Source organism: Ornithorhynchus anatinus, chromosome 8 (genome assembly GCF_004115215.2).
Source record: "Ornithorhynchus anatinus isolate Pmale09 chromosome 8, mOrnAna1.pri.v4, whole genome shotgun sequence".
Lineage (NCBI taxonomy): Eukaryota > Metazoa > Chordata > Mammalia > Monotremata > Ornithorhynchidae > Ornithorhynchus > Ornithorhynchus anatinus.
Genome location: NC_041735.1, coordinates 11,755,396 through 11,775,795, shown reverse-complemented (window position 1 = coordinate 11,775,795; position 20,400 = coordinate 11,755,396). Strand labels below are relative to the sequence as shown.

General features: G+C 43.8%; 1 protein-coding gene across 2 annotated transcripts; it reads right to left on the bottom strand.

The window, feature by feature from the left end:
• Nucleotides 1–10,531: 10,531 nt before the first annotated feature.
• MC3R (melanocortin 3 receptor) lies at nucleotides 10,532–20,031 on the bottom strand. 2 transcript variants are annotated; one of them, XM_029070222.2, is made up of 2 exons: nucleotides 19,899–20,031; nucleotides 10,532–14,050 (listed from the first exon to the last, which is right to left on the bottom strand). In XM_029070222.2, the coding sequence occupies exon 2, from the start codon at nucleotides 13,289–13,291 to the stop codon at nucleotides 12,314–12,316; it is 978 nt and encodes a 325-aa protein (XP_028926055.1). In that variant the 5' UTR covers nucleotides 13,292–14,050; nucleotides 19,899–20,031; the 3' UTR covers nucleotides 10,532–12,313. The 2 variants fall into 2 exon arrangements, with proteins under 2 accessions (XP_028926055.1, XP_007669594.1); XM_007671404.3 differs by having other exon boundaries at nucleotides 10,532–13,536.
• Nucleotides 20,032–20,400: the final 369 nt, after the last annotated feature.

Below are 20,400 nucleotides of genomic sequence, written 5' to 3'. Positions count from 1 at the left end.
TCAGCCGGGTGAATCTGATCACTTCTCAGATTCAACTGGGGGTGGGGTGGAATCCAGGGATCCTTTAATCATTAACAATCTGGTCTAAACAAGGAAAGCCTGATGACAAGGTCTATTGCCCAGCACAGAAGGAATAATAATAATAATAATGTTGGTATTTGTTAAGCGCTTACTATGTGCAGAGCACTGTTCTAAGCGCTGGGGTCCAAAAAAACCCTCGGAGGATGAGTGTGCTATGAAAGGGTTAAAACTGCAAGTACACTAACCTGTTGAGGGTGATAATTGGTGTGGCTGGCCCATTCCCCCACCCCTGTTGGCTGAATCAGAGTGAAGTGTGGGGAAGAGGAGTGCGGTGATCTTGACTAGAGTTGATTCTAGTGTAAGCAAGCAGTTCGTTGTGATTTCCTGAGGCTAGTTTCAATAAGCTGAACATCCTCCCCACACTGGAGCTGGGTGAGTTACAGCGTGTGTGCCTTCTCCCCGCCCACCTACCGCCTCTCCCTTTCCTTCCTGCAGCCAACTTTCCCTGCCACCAGGGCAGTGCAGAAACTCAGTTCTAAGATGGAGTGGTACTTTGGGCTTGCGTAGAATTTCGATGCTCCACTCCCACCCTTTCACCCTAGTCAGGGCTGACTAGGTGACTGAAAGAACAAGAAAAAAAAGCAGTGTTCTCAGAATGGTCTGCTGGGGGCAGAGGAAACTTGAGGGGAAGAGGTAAGAGAGGGAGAGGAGGAGAGAGAGAGGGAATTTCACCAATAGATATGGATGGATTTTTGTGGCTGGCTTGGGAAATATAGTGACAGTCCTCACAGTACATGAGAGTATGACATTTCAGTCTTGACCCCCGGAATAAGTTTGTGTCGCTGGCAGAACGATAGGTTTCTAGTGCTAAATCTGTCTATGAGACAGAGTATAGGGAAAAAGATTCCTTAGTTTGGTTCTGGAGCATGGATCTGGGTGAGATCATGTGGTGTGGGGGCATTGAACAACTTGTGTGATGGGATAAGGCAGCTCTTTAGTAACCTCTCCCGGCACCAATCTCTTCCCAGGGCCATGTTTGCCACTTTCACTGCCCTTTTTTAACAGAGGAAAGGGGGTTCATTTGCTTGATGTCACTTATCCCTAGTTCAGATGAACCCTGGAGTTATGCAGTGATCAGTGAACTTAGAACTTACAAGAAATCAGCATGAGAAAAAAAAATGAGAACCATGTCCTAGGCTTAAGGGAAATGGTACTTCCCCATCCCTCTTTTGGTTTCTGTGTTCTGTGTTTCTTTGTATTGAGGTTTTTTGGGTTTTTTTGGGGGGTGGGAATCTGAGGTTATGTGGATATTGAGTGCTTTTGTGGGGGAAAATTAGGGTTAGCTTAGATATGTGGCAGTCATCCCAGAGTGAAGAGAATGGGGTTAGTCTGCATGGGAAGGGCTAAGTAAACTTTTGGGGAATCAAACATTTTCTGAAAGCGATCCGCAAGTGAATTGCTAATCAGAGAAGTCACTAGGTGCATCTTTTCAAAATGATCCGCATGAATCTCAAAATGAAAGGAGGACCTGGCTTCTGTCACTTTCCCTGTTCACATTTTCTTTCATGCTCTTTCTCTCCTGCTGCCCCTCTCTCTCCCTTCATCTGTCCCACTGCTAGTGGTAACTGATATGGATGGGTCATCTAGTGGATGATTCAGAAAGTTTCGTCTGTCTTGAGTGACTCATCCTAGTGTCTGGGTTTGTAACAACGTGACACCCTCCTCCCCCATCAGCTCCTGTTCCATCTCGGCCCTTTAGCTAGAACACAGTCACCCATGAGAGAAGATGTGCTCCCCAGTCTGAGGAGACAATCAAAGAAAGGAAAAAGAAAACTTAAAATTAAATATATTTCATTGTGGTCACTTCCCTAGCCATCTCCTTTTTCGATTATCAAGAGTTAAACATTTCTGTATAGGGATCGTATGAACAAGCAAGAGGCATATCATTTGATGTCTCTCCTCTCCACTGGATGGTATGCAGAGACACATGAAAACAAAGATGAGGAGTTGGTTGTTTCCTTGCTCAGTGGTTGAAAAGGTCAGATTTGTTGTCTTGTTTATTCTCCTCTCCCTCCCACGCTTTCATTTAAGAAATTTTACAGATCAAAGACTGCTGTTCAACGCACCTACACTTTGTAAACAAAGCTCTCCATGGTAGTTTTCGATGCCACTCTCCGAAAGGACCATCTGGGAGATCTCTCCCACTTTCTCACTAAATGTAACTTGCCTGACTGAACCACTCTTCAGTCGAATATACAAGAGGCAAAGAATGATCACATTTTTGTGCTGGTAGACTAGCTATTAGGGGTTTTTGTTTTTTCATATGAAAAATGAGCTAAAATTCAAGGTCTAGTTGCAACGAGTGAAACATTGATTATGCTGAGACAGGTTTGAATAATTGGGTCCAAACAGATTTGTGTTTCGGTATGGGGAGCTCAGAATTTCCCAGTCCACTCACCCTTCTGCTTTATTCACTTCCATGAATGGAGGAGAAACTTGGGTAGAGGAAAGACCAGGGATGGAACATTCACTAGGCACCTGTTTTCAATCCCACTTATAATTATAATAATTGTCCTATTAAGCGCTTACTAGGGGCCGGGCACTGTTCTAAATGCTAGAGTGGACAAGCAAATTGGGTAGGATACAGAACCTGTTCCATGTCTGAATGCCCGTTTTGCAGAGGAGGTAACTGAGGCACAAAAAAGTGAAGTGATTTGCCTAAGATCACACACCAGAAAAGCAGCAGAGTCAGAATTAGAACTCAGGTCCTTCTGACTCCCAGGCCTGTGCCCTAGCCACTAGGGCACACTGTTTCTCACTTATATGAACTCTTCAAAGATAATTTCGAGGACTGTGAATAAAAATTGCATTATGATTTTTGCTCTATTGACTTGAGTTAATTGGATTCCATTTCAGAGCTATGGACGATACCCAAGGTTGAGATAAAACTAAGGTAACTGTTGCCAGCTTGGCAGACTCTGGTCAGGGACCTGGCATCTTTAGAAGCTGGAAAGTAAGATTAAGTGAAAATGAATCTTCCTGCTTTCTTCTTCAGTCTGTAAAAGATATTTGTGCGACAGAATTATGAGACTAAAACACCGAAGAGGGCCACAAGAAGGCGTAAGTTCGAGATATATTTCTCTCCCAAGTATGAAAGAGGGAACCCATTCATTTAAGACCAAGAGCAAAGAGTTAAACTTAATTTCAGTTTCCAGTTGGGCATCCTTCCAAAATCCATTATTTTATTTTTACATTGCTTTTAACACTGAGAAGCAGCGTGGCTTAGTGGATAGAGCATGAGCCTGGGAGTCAGGAGGACCTGAGTTCTAATGCCGGTTCTGTTCCATGTCTGCTGTGTGGCTGTGGGCAAGTCACTTCAGTTCTCTGTGCTTCAGTTACCTCGGTTGTAATATGGGGATAAGAGTGTGAGCCCCAAGAGGGACAGGGACTGTGTCTCAACTGATTAACTTGCATATACTCCAGCCCTGAGAACAGTGCATGGAATAAAATAAGTGCTTCACTAGTACCATAATTATTATAGTGGGTCGTAGTGGGTTTTGAGGAAGGCATGGAGAACTCCTTTCGGCAGTAGCAAGGTAACAGATTCCAGCTAGACAGTGTCAGTCAGTTGTATTTATTGAGCCCTTACTGTGTACAGAGCACTGTTCTAAGTACTTGGGACAAGACAATGTAACAGACACATTCCCTGCCCACAACAAGCTTTACAGTCTAGAGGGTAGTCGTAATAAATGCCAAGTCGATAGTTGAACCTTAAATTAATTATTATGAAAGGAGCAAGAAGAACCTCCCGAGGGGAGTCTTCTCCATTACAGGCAAAGTCTCCAAGATTGTTACTGTTCTATCTTGAATTAATGAAGTATTTTTCATCAGGGCTCACCAGCACTTAAACAGAAACGTTAAACTCGGTCCTGTGGATATAGTGCTTGTGCGTTAGACATTCACAGGAGGGCCATCTTGTAACAAACTTGCAAATTACCAGGGTATTCTTCATAAAACAATTAGTAACTGAACATCTCGTTATTAAATGGAGCAAAAGGAAATGAAATGAATATAGATGATGATGTTGGTATTTGTTAAGCGTTTACTATGTGCAGAGCACTGTTCTAAGCGCTGGTGTAGACACAGGGGAATCAGGTTGTTCCACGTGGGGTTCACAATCTCAATCCCCAATCCTCTAGTCTTATAGGTTCATTATGGGCCGGGAATGTGTCTGCTAATTCTGTTGTACTCTCCCAGTTGCTTAGCACAGTGCTCTGCACATAAGTGCTCAATAAATAGCATTAATTGAATCCTATCAAGTGCTTAAAGGGACCGGATCCAAGTGCATAGGCGACACCAAAGGGAATGGGAGTAGGGGAAACGAGGGTTTAGTCTAGGAAGGCTTCTTGGTGGAGATGATGATTGTGGTATTTGTTAAGCACTTACAAGCACTTACTATGTGCCAGGCACTGTACTAAGCACTGGGGTGAATTAATAAGGCTTTGAAGGTGTGGCGGGTGGTGGGCTGTCTGGGGAGGGTTTTCCAATCCAGTGGAAGGATGTGGGAAAAGTGTTGGTGGTGAGATAGGTAAGATCAAGGTACAGTGAATAGGTTGGTGTGAGGTGAGGTGAACGAGGTGACCGGGATTGGTTGTGGTAGGAAATCAGTGAGGTATGATGGGAGGAAGTGAGCTGATCGAGTGCCTCAAAGCCAACGGTAAGGCGTTTCTGTTCGATGCAGAGGTGGATAGGCAACCACTGCGAATGCTTGAGGAGTGGGGAGATGTGAATTAAATGTTTTTTTAGAAAAATTATCCAGGCAACAGGTGAAGTAAGGACTGAAGACAGGAGGCAGGGAGATCAGCGAGAGTTTGATGCAGTAGTCTAAGCTTGATATGATAAGTGCTTGGATCTGTGTATCGACAGTTTGGATGGAGAAGAAAGGGTGGATTTTAGCGATGTTGTGAAGGCAGAAATGACAGGATTTGGTGACATTGAGTATGAGGGTTGAATAGATAAATGAGTATAAGAATATGTGGAGGTTACGGGCTTGTGAGACAGGGAGGATAGTGATGTTGTCCACGGTGGTGCGGAGGATAGGGTTTGGCTGGGAAGATGAGGAGTTCTGCTTGGACAACTCTCAAGAAGGCTAATTCTGACTGGGCTTAGGATCCTTCAATCCCCAGTTTTGCTGGAGTTTGAGGAGCAGGAACTGGAGGTTCAGAGTCTCCATTCTGGGTCAGGTTGCTTCAAGCAGGACTTCAAACTGGTATTAAGCATTTACTGCTATGGTCCCAGCACCAAGGTAGAAACAAGATAATGAGATCAGACACAATCCTTGTCCTTTCAGGGGTCACGATCTGAGGAGGGAGAGCAGGTATCACTATTTGACAGATGAGGAAACTGAGTTATTGAGAAGTTGTGACTTGCCCAGGAAAAAGCAGCAGACCAGGGGCAGAGCTTGGATTAGAACTCAGTTCTCCTGACTGCCAGTTCCATGCCCTTTCAACTAGGTAACAGGAGGAGCAGGATTGCCTAGTGGAAAGAGCACAGGCCTGGGACTCAGGAGACTTTTTTTTTTATAATGGTATTTGTTAAGCACTGTACTCAGCGCTGGGGTAGATACAAGCTAATCAGGTTGGACATAGTCCTTGTGCCACGTGGGGCTCACAGTCTTAATTGTCATTTTAAAGATGAGGGAACTGAGGCCCAAAGAAGTTAAGTGACTTGCCCAAGGTCACATAGACAAATGGCAGAGCCAGAACTAGAACTCAGGTCCTTCTGACTCGCAGGCCTGTGCTCTATCCATTAGGCCACACTGTGTTCTAAAAATGGCTCTGCTATTTGCCTGCTGGGGAGCGCTTAGTGCAGTGCTCTGCACAGAGTAAGCGTTCAATAAATATGAATGAACGAATGATTAAATATCTGCTCTCCCTCCCCTTCAGTTATGAGCCCTATTTGGGATAGGGCAGGATCTGATTGTATTGTGTCTATCCCAGCACTTAGCACAGTGCTCAGCACAGACCCTTAAATACCGCAGTTACTAAGCCACACTGCCTACTGTGCTACTATAACACAGCATGACTTGGGCTGTATTTTTGTACTAGCAAATTACTTTTCATTTCTTCTCTCAGTTAATAAAGAAATCTGATGAAATAACTGGCCTACAAGCAATTTCTAAATTATTTTGTATGTAAGCTTATGACCACTAACTCAGTGATTCATCTTCGGTGATGGAAGGTGGAGGAGTTTCTGAGCAGAGGTGGGCAAGAGAACATGAAAGTAAATTTACCGAATCCACTGGGAAGCTTTTTCAAGGGTATGTGCAAAGCTCTTATAAGCAAAGCAAGGCCAGCAAGTCAATTCTCGGATGATACATTAGTCAGACTACAGGCACTTTTGTGGAAGCCCAGAGTGCCTGGGGAGAGAAGTTGTAGCTAACAGCATTTATACTCTTTCACCTTGTCGTAGCACATGGTGGGTGTCCATTTGGTGTGGTACAGTTTAAAGAAGTAACACATTCCCTGCCCATAGGTAGCTAACACTCTAACATGGGAGAGGAGCATAAAATATTTACTTACCACAGTTGTCATTCCAAGGGTTATTGGCTAAAAGATTCTGGGCCCATTCAGATCCACTATGTACAATATCAGGGCTGGGGATCCTTCCATGGTTATCTGGGAGAGAGGCATGAATTGTCAAAGGATTACAGGGACCCTACACTTTTTGATTTGCCTAGAATTCAGTGACATCAAGTTCTCAGTTGCTGATGAAAATATTTGGTTATCCACAGGGATCCCCAGGGGTCTGATTTCAGGTTTTTTCAGGCTTATTGTCACCAACAGTGCTTTAATAACATTGCTCAGTGGAAAGAGCATGGGTTTGGGAGTCAGAGGTCGTGGGTTCTAATCCCGGCACTCCCACTTGTCAGCTATGTGACTTTGGGCAAGTTACTTAACTTCTCTGTGCCTCAGTTACCTCATCTGAAAAATGAGGATTAAGACTGTGAGCCCTACATGGAACAACCTGATTACCTTGTATCTCCCCCAGCACTTAGAACATTGCTTGGCACATAGTAAGTGCTTAACAAATATCATTATTATTATAATTGTTATTATTAAAAATAGTGGTATTTAAGTGATTACTTGCCCAAGGTCACACAGCAGACAAGTGGCGGAGCTGGGATTAGAACCCACGACACTTTGACTCCCAGGCTTGTGCCATATTCTCTACGCCAAACTACTTCTCTACTACTTCTATTAATTATGGTATATGCCAAGCACTGTACTGAGTGCTAGGGTAAATAAAAGATAATCAAGTCAACCACAATCTCTGCCCCACATGGGGCTTGCATTTTACAGGGAAATAGAGAACGTGGAACATTTCATTCCTCTTTTACAGATGATGAAATTTAGGCACTAAGAAATGAAGGAACATGTCTAAGGTCACACATCGGGCAAGTGTGAGAGCCGGTATTAGAGCCCATGTCCACTGACTCCCAGGCCTGTGTTCTTTCCATGCTGCTTCTCTATTCTGACATTGCAAAACATTGCATAATCATCTGCGTGACTTTTTCTTTGGGCATCTCCAGAGCAGTCGCTAGTGAACCAGAGACCCCGGCCGAACGTCTTTTGCTGATGTTTGTAGGCTTTGGGGCATCAGTCTGTCTTGCTGTAAAAAGCACATCTGTTGGTGGTCTCAAGCCACGCTCCAATTCCGAGACCACATTCCCTACAGTACTCTTAAATTGCCTGTTCGGAAGGACTCCAGTTATAATCTTACTGCGGCATTTTCTTCTAAAATGGAGCTAGGGCCATGTGTTTATAATGATTTTCGAGATTTTGGAGGGTCTCATCCTGGGTGATGAAAGACATTTTTGGAAAAAGATTGATCCGATGTTCTCTTTTCTTCAGGATTTTCTCCTTGTCTGCAATGAGAGGGGAGCAAATGAGAGGTGAAAGTAAAAACATTTTCCAACTGGATCCTGGCTGCTGCTCCAGGCAGCAGAGGCGGGAACTGGCCATAGGGCATTACGTGAGGGGTAGAGAGAGGAGGCAGGCACGGGGTAGGCCTGCTGCCCGAGGGAAAGGGCCACGATTGCCCCCGCCAGTTCTTTGGTTGAGCTGGGTCCTATCCGGCTAGCAGAGGGCAATGAGTGAGCTTTCACTTTGGCTCTAACTTCAGTTCTTTCTGGCTCCCAGGGCACACAAGCCTAGGGCCTTGGAGTGGAGGAATAAGGGAAGAAGTGGGAAGGCCAAGGAGCTGGATCCTGGAGCCTTTGGGTGAGGGTACAATTTTCCTACCAGAATGACCATTCCAAGATTCTGTCCCTGGAACCGGGGAAGTTTTGACTGATCCTGATTTCTTTCCACTTCTGGAGGGATGCCATCTTCACCTGGTGGTGATGTATAGGAGAAAAATGTTAAATGATCTTTGGTAGGATATAAGGCTTATCAGAGGCAGACTAATATATAACTTTGGCTCTCTTGTTTTCAGGCCATACCTCTGTGCTGAGTTAGTGAAGGGAAATTTAATGTTCTTTGAACACTCCTTTGAAACTGGCATCCTCAAGATTACAGTTTATTTCTAATCTTAATCCCACAGGCTCTTCCACTTGATTACAAGAAATCCAGCTACAAACCTTGATATTTTTTGGCATATAAAAGTGATAAATCCCTATTGATGATATCATAAATACTAGACATCTTGCTCATAGGCTATTTTTTTGTTTGTTTACAAATGCCCATCTGTCAATTTTGCTTAGCCCTGCAGGGTTACCCTCCATAGAGAGCAAATTAGAGTAGGTCCTCTGTCAACAGAAGGAATGTTTAGTTGGGCATCTATTGGGAATCTAGAGTTATTCTGTTGCTTTAGGGAAGATTTCAATACCTTTGGGTCTCAGATTTCAGCTACAAAATGAATACAGTAATACTTACCCCTATCTCTCAGAGATGTTGTGAGGATAAAATTCAGTTCACAACACTTATGCACATAGCTGTAATTTAGGAGCAGCATAGTCTAATGGAAAGAGCTCAGGTTCTGGGGTCAGGGGACTTGGGTTCTGATTCTGACTCTTTCAATTGCCTGACCTTGGGCAAAACAGTTAACCGCTCTGTGCCTCAGTATCTTCATCTGTAAAATGGGGATTCAATACCTGTTCTCCCTCCTACTTAATCTGTGAGTCCCTTATGGGACAGGGATCGGGTCCAATCTGATTAACTTGCATCGATTCCAACGCTTAGGAAAGTACTTGAGATGTAGTAAGTGCTTAACGAATATCATACCACTACTGCTGATAATGATAATGTATATTAATGTCTGGTTCCCCCCTAGATTGTAAACTCGTTGTGGGCAGGGTACACATCTAACAACTCTGTTATATTGTACTTTCCCAAGTACTCAGGACAGTGCTCTGAACTCAGTAAGTGCTCAAAAAAATGCCACTGATGGATTACAAATATGAAAATGTTTAAAAATACATTTAAAGTACTCGTTCAGCTCTCTTTTTCTACTTATCCTCTCTTTTCTTCCCAACACTCTAGCTTGCACTCCTCATTCCTCTCATGCTAATTTAATCACCGTACTTCACTTTCTTCTCTCCTGCTGCCAACTTCTTGTATATGCTCTTCTCCTCCTGGAACTCCATCCTTCTTAATGCTTGGCAGACAACCAATCTCCCCCTCTTCAAAGTCCTTCTGAAATCATGTTGCCTCCAGGATGCCTTCCCCTATTAATTTCTAATCTCCCCACTTTATATCTACTCAACTTTCAAATTCTATGAGTACTACATACAAGCCCTTAAGAACTCATGTGCAATTTTATATGTTCTATGACTCCATCCTACCTGTAATTTAGTTTAGTATCTGTCTCCCCAACTATATTGCTATCTCTCTATGGGCAGCAATCATGTGTCCTAATTCTGTTATACTTTCAAGTGTTTAGAACAGGGCTCTGCACCGTAGTTATCCGTAAAAAAAAACCCTACTGATTGATTACACATGATTGTCTTGTTTTTCCAAAAGCCCTGTAAAAGCTATCTGTGAGTCAGTTTCTGACTTTGGGTGAAGCAATTTAGCAAAGAGGAAAAGGAGAGAAAGAAGGTTGATTTTTTTTTTTTAAGAATAATACTGTTTTTGGTGTTCCATCACAACATTCAGAGAAACAATTCTCTGGCTATTTCTAGGTTGGAAAGGGATGACTTTTGTTCCAAGTATCACTTCGGGGGAGTGTAATCTTGACTCCGTGTTTTAACCATTTTTTTTTTCCCCACAGGTCTGATGCAGTTCTTCTGGATGAGCTTGGGCAAGTCCCTGAGTTTCAAATTTCTCAATTTAAAAATGGGGATGCACTTGATGAGCACACACATCCCATTGCATTATGTAGACTAACGAGAAAATGATCTCTTGTCTGAATAAAAATCATGGGTATGTATTGCTGCAGTCAGTGGTTTCTGACGGTTATTTACACAATACCCAGTGAGGTGGTCTGTGATTATAAAAGACACAACAGGTGATTTAGATGATTTATTTAATTAGAACACTTTTTTTCTCAGCAGTTTTAAAAGCCTCTTACTGCTACCTAACATCATAAGCTGTAGCATATACCACTGAAATTACCAGTATCACCACAACAATTTTGAAGACAAATAGTTGATCTCACCAAAACAATTTTAAGGACAAATATTGCATCCGATACAATAAACATTAATGAAGGATCTCTAAAAAGACAATGGCACAGGGCTCCAGCTGGGACAGAATATTTTGGCAGAGTTGAGTTACTGAAAATAAATAAATATAGAAATAGGAGAGACGCCTCAAGACAGTAAAACTACTGAATATGTACAATATAGTTGTTCTGTTTTTCACCTCTTTCTCTGAAGGGCAGAAAATGATTTACCTGATAATCATGTGCTAAAAGATTGACAGGGCTACAAGAATTTTAGAGCCACATTAAAAAATTAAACACTTGTAAAAATTGAAACTATTCCAGATGTTATAAGATGGGGAAAAATAATGTGATACTGGCACAATTACAACAAAGGATTCCACGAAAAAAAAGGATATGCTACATGTTCCTAAATGAGAATAAAAAGATTTTAAGGGTTCATTCAACAGCTTTTGAAATGACAAGCATAGTATTTGATTAAGAGTTTTTCAAGATTCCAACCCACACTTTTTTGCATATTCTTCTTCTTAAGGCATCTGAAAAGTGAGGAGCAGAAAGATACAAAACAAGAGCTTATGCTTCAAGATCATTTTTTTTTCTTGACAGTATGCTGCTTGTCTAAAGTATGTGGCTAAAAGTTTTGTAGCTAAACCGCATATAATTTGAAGATCACTGACTATGAGTCTTCTGGGAGAAGTGGTAAGGATGGGAGGAGATGGCTTGAAAATGCTTAATGTCTTATGAGGTTTTTAAATTTCTTTTTAGCAATTCTCATCATTTCAAAGGGTAAAATAACTTCATAACACTCAGGTTTCCTTCAGCTGTTTTCCCCAGGCGACGGCTAAACCTAAATCATACATCTAATGCTGGGAAGCACTCACATTTAGAAAAGCAGTCACTAGGTACCCAGTCTATCGAAGTACATTGCAGAAAATTGATTTCTGTTATCCAAAGCACATCAACTCTCTTTTGCTAGTGTACTGAGGGCTACATGTTGATGAATGAACTATAATAAAAGAAGCTGGTTTCATCTGAAATCGCAGTCTATTGTCATCCTTGGGCACTATTTTCTCCAAGAATTAAATCTTTGAACTTCCAACAGCCCAAGGTTCACATAGAGTGAGATTTAAAAAATGCATTGATCATAGTTCTATTAAAAATGAACGTAAAACCTTGCATATAAGTAGCTGACAAAAGGAACAGGGGATATTATTCTAGTTACTTGAAGATTATGCAACTTTAAGTTCTTAAATTTGGCTGGTTTGATGCCTGATGCAATGGAAATAAACTAGGGTGATAGGGAAAGGATTATAAAGCCTAGGTTTACAGACATGAATGCAGCTATCAATCAGAACATTTTTCTCAGATCTCTCAGAGAGCTACTTTGTAAATCATAATTGTCTCCCCACTCTGACCATTAAAGTCTATTAAAAGGGCAAATTAGAGCTGATTTTTTTTCCCTTTCAAGAAAATGTATTTAATTTTTTAGAAGAGGAGGTTGACACTAGGTGCTGATGCTCTCACTCATCGTTTCCTTCTCTTCCTAAATGCCATCCTCTTTGGCTGAGCTGAATACCGAATTATGAACATCTTTCTATCACAGACTCCCCGCTCCCTCAGAAAAACACTATCCCAAACTGATGCCATGACAGCAACAAACTATCTCCTTGAAAGTTTTACGCATCTCCAGGCTCCGGAAAGCATAGATGAGGGGGTCGATGACGGAGTTGCACATGATAAGGACTAGGTAAGTGTTGAAATGCGAGGTGTAGCAGACGCAGTGAGGGTTGGCGGGGCATGTAATGATGAGGATGAGATGGAGGAAGAAAGGGGCCCAGCAGAATATGAATACGCCCAAGAGGATGGTAATCGTGACGGCCCCTTTCATACAGGTGTGCTGGTGCACCGCCCCGTCCACGGGCAGGGCCGCGATCCGCTTCACGTGCAGACGGGCAAACAGAAACATGTGGACGTAGAGGGTGGCCATGAGGAGCAGCATAGCAAAGAACATGGTGATGAGACAGACGATGACAGTCTTGCTTTCGGAATAGACAATGAACATAATGCCACAGACGAAGCACGAGATCCAGATGGCCGCAATCAGGGTGATGGCTTTCTTGACGGTCATGATACTGTGGTAACGGAGCGCGTAGAAGATGGTGATGTACCTGTCGATGGCAATGACCAAGAGGTTGCAAATAGAGGCCACCAGAGAGATACAGATCATCGAGTCAAAGACGTTGTCCATGTGCTGGACGAACCGATCGTCGAAGGCGAAGTAGTCATTGGATAGGAGGGCGATCATGACCGTCTCCAAGGCGTTCGACACGCTCACTAGCATGTCCGCCGCCGCCAGGCTACAGAGGAAAAAGTACATAGGCGAGTGGAGATTTCCGTTCTTGAACACGGCCAGGATAACGAGGATATTCTCCAGCAGGCTGACGATCCCCAAAGTCAAGAAGACTTCGGGCTTAATGAAGACCTGCTCGCAGAAGCCACTGCCGCTCTGGTTGGTGAAGAGGAAGGAGCCGTTGAGGTCTTTGAGGTCTTTGGGGTCATTAGGCGCCAGGCGCTGGAAAGAAAGCAGGCTGAGCGTGGTGTTCATTGCCAGTGGTTGACTGAAGCCGGGCACGGTGCCGAGGGGAGAGGGAAAAGGAGCTGCACCCCGGATGACGGATTCCGTTGGAAAAAATCTCTCGGGAGGCACCCCGTTTTGGTGCTCATTAGATGCAACTGTTCTTGCTCTCTCCGGAAAAGCGAGTGGGGGCTCAGGAGGAAGAGTTAGCTTTGGGTGGTGGATCCCCCAAACTGGTCTTAGGTAGATAAGGTTTTCTTCTTCTCTGCCTCTCTCTAGAAGCAAAAGGTGGCGCAGGTTAGCAGGTGCTCCATCCACAAGAGTTAGCAACGTTTACTCTCCCTCCCTCTCTCTTCAGTTTCCCAACTGAGGAAAAACCAGGCAGGCTGTCATCCCGGACTCCCATCCGCATCCCCTGACGGCTGCCTGCTCGCAGGGGCGTCGGGGCTCGGTGGAATAGCAGATGCTGCTTTCCGTTGCTCGGAGGGGGAGAACCTCAGTGGATTTATAACATTCACAGAGGAGAAACAACTCCTACTTAATCTTCAGTGCAGCAAAATGACCATTTAGAGAGCAGGCACCTTGGTGACTGACAGCCCAGAAGCAGGTACGATATGCCCATCGCCTAATCCTCCGTGGTTCCATAGCAAATGATCTGGTGCCCTCTGCAGTTTCGTCCCGCCATCTGCTCGTTTAGCTGAGGGACGCTTTTGGCTCAATAATTAAAACGTTGAGGCTGAGTGGCCGAGATGCCCATTCGTGTTGTGTCTTCCTGACTCTTCAACCTGTCTGTGAACAAGACGTTACTGGGCTGCAGGTGGGGGAGCTGTCATTCTTAGATCAAAGAGCTGGAGCCCAGCAGCCGGGCACGCTGATAACACTCTTCAGGGGTCAGCCTGCTAGGTAGGAGGAGGAGATTGCGAGGCCTAGTGGATAGAGGAGTCGGGAGAGCTGGGTTCTAGTCCCAGCTGTGCCACCTGCCTGCTGCGTCACCCTGGGCAAGGTCCTTAACTTTTGCATGCCTCAGTTTCCTCCCCTGGGAAATGGGCTCGAAATACCTCCTCTCCCTCCCTCGTAGACGGTGAGCCCCGGGCAGGATGGGAACTGGGACCAAAATTATTATTTGGAAGCAGCTCCAGGGTTTAGCACAATGCTCGCACCTAGTAGCAGCGTGGCTTAGTGGAAAGGTTATGGCCCCGGCAGTCAGAGGACCTGGGTTCTAATTCCGGCTCTGCTACTTGTCTGCTGTGAGACCTTGGGCACAACCTCTCTGTGCCTCAGTGACCTCCTCAGCAGAATGGAGATTTAATAATAATAATAATAATGTTGGTATTTATTAAGTGCTTACTATGTGCAGAGCACTGTTCTGTTACATGGTCATCAGGTTGTCCCACGTGAGGCTCACAGACGTCAGAGGCCCTGGGATCGAATTCTAGCCTCTGCCACTTGCCTGCTGTCTGACCTTGGCCATAGCTTTGCAATTGTCCGTGCCTCAGTTTCCTCATCTGTAAAAGGGATGCAATACTGGTTCTCCTTTCCCTGTAGAGTGTGAGCCCCCATGTGGGACAGAGATTGTGTCTGCCTGATTATCTTGAATCTAACCCAGCATTTAGGATAGTGCTTGGAATGTAAGTGCTTAACAAATGCAATTATTAATGTTATCATTATTTTTAGGCGATCTTGCCCCAAACCGGCAATTGTTTGTCTATCTTCCAGAGAAAGAGATTCACAGCCTCCGCTCAGGCACTCATTCTTTCATTTAATAATCCCTACTATCAGGAAATTCTATCAAGTCTAAATTTAATTTAAAGTAATTTAATGTAATTTAAACTATTTCCTTGTATTCTTTCCCTGTTGGAGATTGTCAGTATCCTTTGAAAATCAGATATCCATCAGATTTTTATTTTCCACACTAAGAACAACTTAAACTCCTTTAGTGTTTTTCATAGCTTTGATTTTCCCAGCCATCCAATCAATCAATCAATGAGTGGTATATATTGAGTGTGAAATCCTTTAGAGGTTGTGGGACGAACTGCCACAACCCAGATATGGGGAATTAATAAGGGTTTTACCAATTACAAATGTAATGAAAATACTATTTTCTCGCTTTTGCTGACCAGCTGTTCTGGATAATACATTACATCAGAGAAGCAGCGTGGCTCAGTGGAAAGAGCCTGGGCTCGGGAGTCACAGGTCATGGGTTCGAATCCCGACTCTGCCACTTGTCAGCTGTGTGACTGTGGGCAAGTCACTTCACTTCTCTGTGCCTCAGTTACCTCATCTGTAAAATGGGGATTAAAACTGTGAGCCTCATGTAGGACAACCTGATGACCCTGTATACCCCAGCGCTTAGAATGGTGCTCTGCATATAGTAAGCGCTTAACAAATACTAACATTATTATGATTATCACTGGGATTTTTACAAATAGAAGACTGTGTTGCTGATTCACTGCCTGAATTTTCCTATGGACAATCCATAATGGGCCCCACAACTTCAAGGGCAATCCACATACTACGCTCCAAATTTAGATTACTGAGGATGGAATTAGGTGGGATTAATTTCCTTGGAATTGCTTGTTCTCTGCTGCCAGCATATCCATCTGATCGAAAGACAAGATTTTTAGGATTTCCTCCTTCTGTCTCCCTCACCCTTCTGGTGACCTGGAGACCTCAAAACAAGGCAAATTATTTGGAATCTCCTCTACTTCCTCTTCCCCCTGCCCATGGCCCCATTAAAATGGAATGATTGGTCATTAGGCTATGTATAATTAGTGTCCCCCTACCTAATAGTAGTTTGGTCTGGTGAAAAGAGCATGGGCCTGGGAGTTAGAGGACCTGGGTCCTAATATCAGCTCTGCCATTTAGCTGTTGTGTGACCTTGGGCAAGCCACTTAACTTCTGTGCCTCAGTTTCCTCATCTGTACAATGAGGATGAAATACCTGTTTTTCACTTTTCCTTAGACTGTGAGCCCTAACTGGGACAGGGACTGGGTCTGACCTGATTTTCTTGTGTCGAAACCAGCTTAGTACAGTGCTTGGCACCTATGTGCTTAATAAATGCCACTGTTGTTATTATTTATTTAAAAAGGAAGGCTTTTTCTGAGCACAGTGTGGGGGCCAATCACTTATCAGTCATTTATTTGATTTGATTATTATGCTATATTTTATAAGAAAACAAGCAGCCAATTCAAAATAGAGCAGAACACTAAAAGCTTGGGAGATTTCCAAGATTGTTTCTCACTGTGCCTTACACCACATTTGTTCAATATACTGCTGGGGCAGCTCTAAATGGTAAATGGATTTTTGAAAATCCTCATATGAAATCCAAATTACTCAATGAACTATTTTCTCTGAAATGCTATAACTGTGAAAAGCTGCACTGACCAACTGATCTGCACATGGTAATGGCACCCACCAATGGTTTTATAGGGGTGTGTGGAGAGGCCAGAAGAAATGAAGGGTCTTTAGGAATATGAGCCCCTTTTACATGTCAAGAGCAATAATGGGATGTTAAGTGTCAGTGGAAATAATTCTTGTGAGAACAAATAGATTAAGAGCAGCCTGGCTGCCAAATGCATTAACAAATGTCACGCTGTACTTAAACTTGTTTGCAGGGTTCCTCCAAAAAACAGACTGTTCCAAAATAGCCCTTTCCATGTAATGATTTTCAATAAAGTGGAGATATCTGGTATGAGAGATTGGAGGCCTGAGCCTTCTGGACCCCAGAAGGAAAGTAAAAATAAACCCAGAGGCAGCAGCAAAACCGCAAGAGGGTGGCCATCTTTCTCATAGCCAATTGCCAAGTCTCCACGGTAATGGAGTTTGAGAGTGGTCAGCACAGATCACGAGAATTCACAGAGCACTCCCCAAATATCCATTTAGTCCATTCTCTCAACCTTCTTACCCTGCAAATTGAATGTGCAGAGCTCATTCAACTTCCACCTCCTTCTGTTACCCCTTTTCACCACATGGTAGGTGGGGGGAAGGAGTTAATAATCCAAAGGTGGGACGTGAAGAGGAGCAAGGAGTTGGGATGGTGTATACACGGGATAACGGATTCTTGATTAATTGGCCATTGCTGGACCTATCTCATCCATGAAACCCACTGTTCTCTATTTAGACGGTTGAGGGGAATTCTGCATACTTCCTCCCATTCCTGTCTTTATTCCTTCTCCAGGGCCAGCTCCCTACCCACTGAGAGGCTGCACTGATATTAGCTTCCCACGGGAAGTCGGAGGATCTCTTGTAAACTCAACCAGCTCTCTACACCACTTCCCCATCCTCGTCCCTTGTCCCCGACTCCACCCTCTCAGATCTACTTCCCACTTAATGGGAGATGGTTCATAATGGGGAATGTCTTCCACCAAATCCGACAGTAGAACTCTGTCCATCAATCGATCAATGGGATTTATCGAGCATTTGCTCTGGACACCTTAGTGAGGGCCTGGGTGACTACATTCCGATAGAATTGGTAGATGGGCTCCCTGCCCTCAAGGGCCTTGCAATCTTGGGGAAGACTCAGTACCTACGCACTGTCCCAGATGGGTGGTTAGTGGGATCCTGTGTCACCTGGGGCAGAATGGGCAAGCACGTTCTTGTAATGACTCCATAGATGCAATCACAGACTCCACCATGTCTCTTGTGGGTTGAAAAGGGGAGGGGCCACCATACCCATTTAAACATACATAGTTGTGTGGAATCCTCTCTCCTGTGGAAAGGCCAGGGCTTCAAGGTCTCTCTGCTGACAGGAAAGAATGGGAGAGCTAAAGGAAGTTCCCCTGCCCTCTCTGACCCTCAGCCCAGAAGAACAGAGCCCAGTCCTCTTTCCACCTCCAAAACTTTGTCCCATTTTATTTCACAATCAGGGAAGAGTGATATTAACTTTCATAATGCAGGTTTGCCCTGAAAGTTCGCTAACAAGAACGTGTTCAATGCCATATCCTTGTGGTTTGCTTTTATTTAAATGCGGTGAAATGCTAAGCAGTTTCACACTATTTGCTAAATAAGGATGTATTTGCCATTGTCAAATGTCCAAAGCCTATTGTCACTGCGGTTTTGAGTGAAAATTGAAATACTAATGGTGCAGCCTAATGATAGTCCATGCCTCTGATCTCTCAATACTTCTGGCAAATTAAATCTTTGCATGTATCATACTTCCCCTAATTTCCATTTTACAAGCTATTCTTCTCATTTTACAAGCATCTTTCTGTTCTTTAGCCACCCCTCTCTGGGACGTCTCTCTCCCCTTCCCTTCTCTAACAGTCTCCCCTCCCCCATCATTTGTGATGCCAAATATAGCTTAAAACACTGGGAAAAAGAAAGCGGATGATTATGCAAATGAATACTTTAGTTCTTTAGAAGAAGCAGGTATCTGCATTCATTAGTTTGTCAGGGTGGTGTTTGATCTTTTGTTCTCTTGTTGCCTTTTTGGCTTGATTTAGCGGGAAAAAGACAAATCCAAATGTTGAAAGAGTTTATCGGTAAATCAGGGGAATTTATTGAGCACTTCCTGTGTGCAGAGCACTGTACTAAGCACTTGAGATAGTACAATAAGACAGTGTTGGTAGATGTGATCCCTCCCCACTAGGAGCTTACAGTCTACAGTCTTTTTTTAAAAAAAATAGTGTTTGTGAAATGCTTACTTTGTACCAGGCACTGTACTAAATGCTGGGGTAAATACAAGATAATCAGGCTGGACAAAGTCCAAGCCCCACAGAGGGCTCACAATCTTAATCCTCAATTTACAGATGAGGAAAATGAGGCAGAGAGAAGCTGTGACTTGCCTTCAGTCACACAGCAGATAAGGGTGGAGCTTTGATGCCTGGGCTCGTGCTCTTTCTAGTGAGCCACACTGTTTCTTATTTCCTTCTGCGACCTCTTCTGTTAGCTTTTAACCATGACCACTGACTTTAAGTCATTCGGTTATAAAATGATGGTATTTGTTAAGCACTTACTATGTGCCAAGCATTGTTCCCAGAGCTAGTGTAGATACAAGATAATGAGGTTGTCCCACGTGGGGCTCACAGTCTTCATCCCCATTTTATTGATGAGGTACCTGAGGCATAGAGAAGTTAAGTGACTTGCCCAAAGTCATACAGCTGACAAGTGACGGAGCCGGGATTAGAGCCCATGACCTCTGACTCTCAACCCCGTGCTCTTTCCACTAAGCCATGCTGCTTCTCATAGTGGTTATGTCACCACTACCTATCCACAATCTTTTCCACAACACCCCAAGCTAACTTCTCTGGGCCTCACTCTCTCCCACCTCCTACACCTTAATTACACCCTTTCTACTTGGAATTCCCTTCCCCTTATCCTCCAGATCACAGCTCATCTGAAATTACATCTCCTTCAAGAGACATTTCCTGGTGAATTTCTTCACTCCCTGGTGAATTTCTTCACTTCCTCTTTTATGTTCTCAACCCTCGCTCCAGCACATTGCATCAACTACACATAGATACTAGGATACTTGCAAATCCCTGAAGCCTATCCAACTGGGCAATGCCAACTTCCAATGTTTATACTAACTTCTTTGTATCAAAAGATGATGCTCCTGACTGAGATCTTTTTAAGGCAGGCAGGTATGACTGAAAAGACTCCCGTGACCTCCATTCCAACTCCTAAGTTTGACACTTACCATATGTCACTGTGGGACCTGCCACTGTTTCTGAATCTGCTTCTTGTTCTTCCAGTCTTCGGCTCAGACAGAGTAATTCCTCTCCTGGTTGCTCTAGCCTGATTTATACTCCCTACCTCTAAATCATGCACTGCTGTGACACATCATTTGAAAATGGTGCGCTCCATCTTTAATGGAAGTTTTTTAATCCCCACTTTAAAGAGAAAGAGGGTGAGACCCAGAGTAGTGGAAGTGACTTCGGTCATCTGGGAGGCAGAGGACCTGGGTTTTACTCCTGGCTCCACCACTTGTCTGCGTGGTTTGGGCAAGTCACTTAAATTCTCTGTCTCGGTTGCCTCATCTGTAAAACGGGTCATGGACTGGGTTCACCCCGATTATCTTGTATCTTCCTGAGTGCTTAGTACAACGCCTGATGTATAGTGAGCACTTAACAAATGCCATTAAAAAATAGTCAAGGCTGGAGTTGGAATTTGAAGTTTGTATTTCGTGATGTCGTAGATGT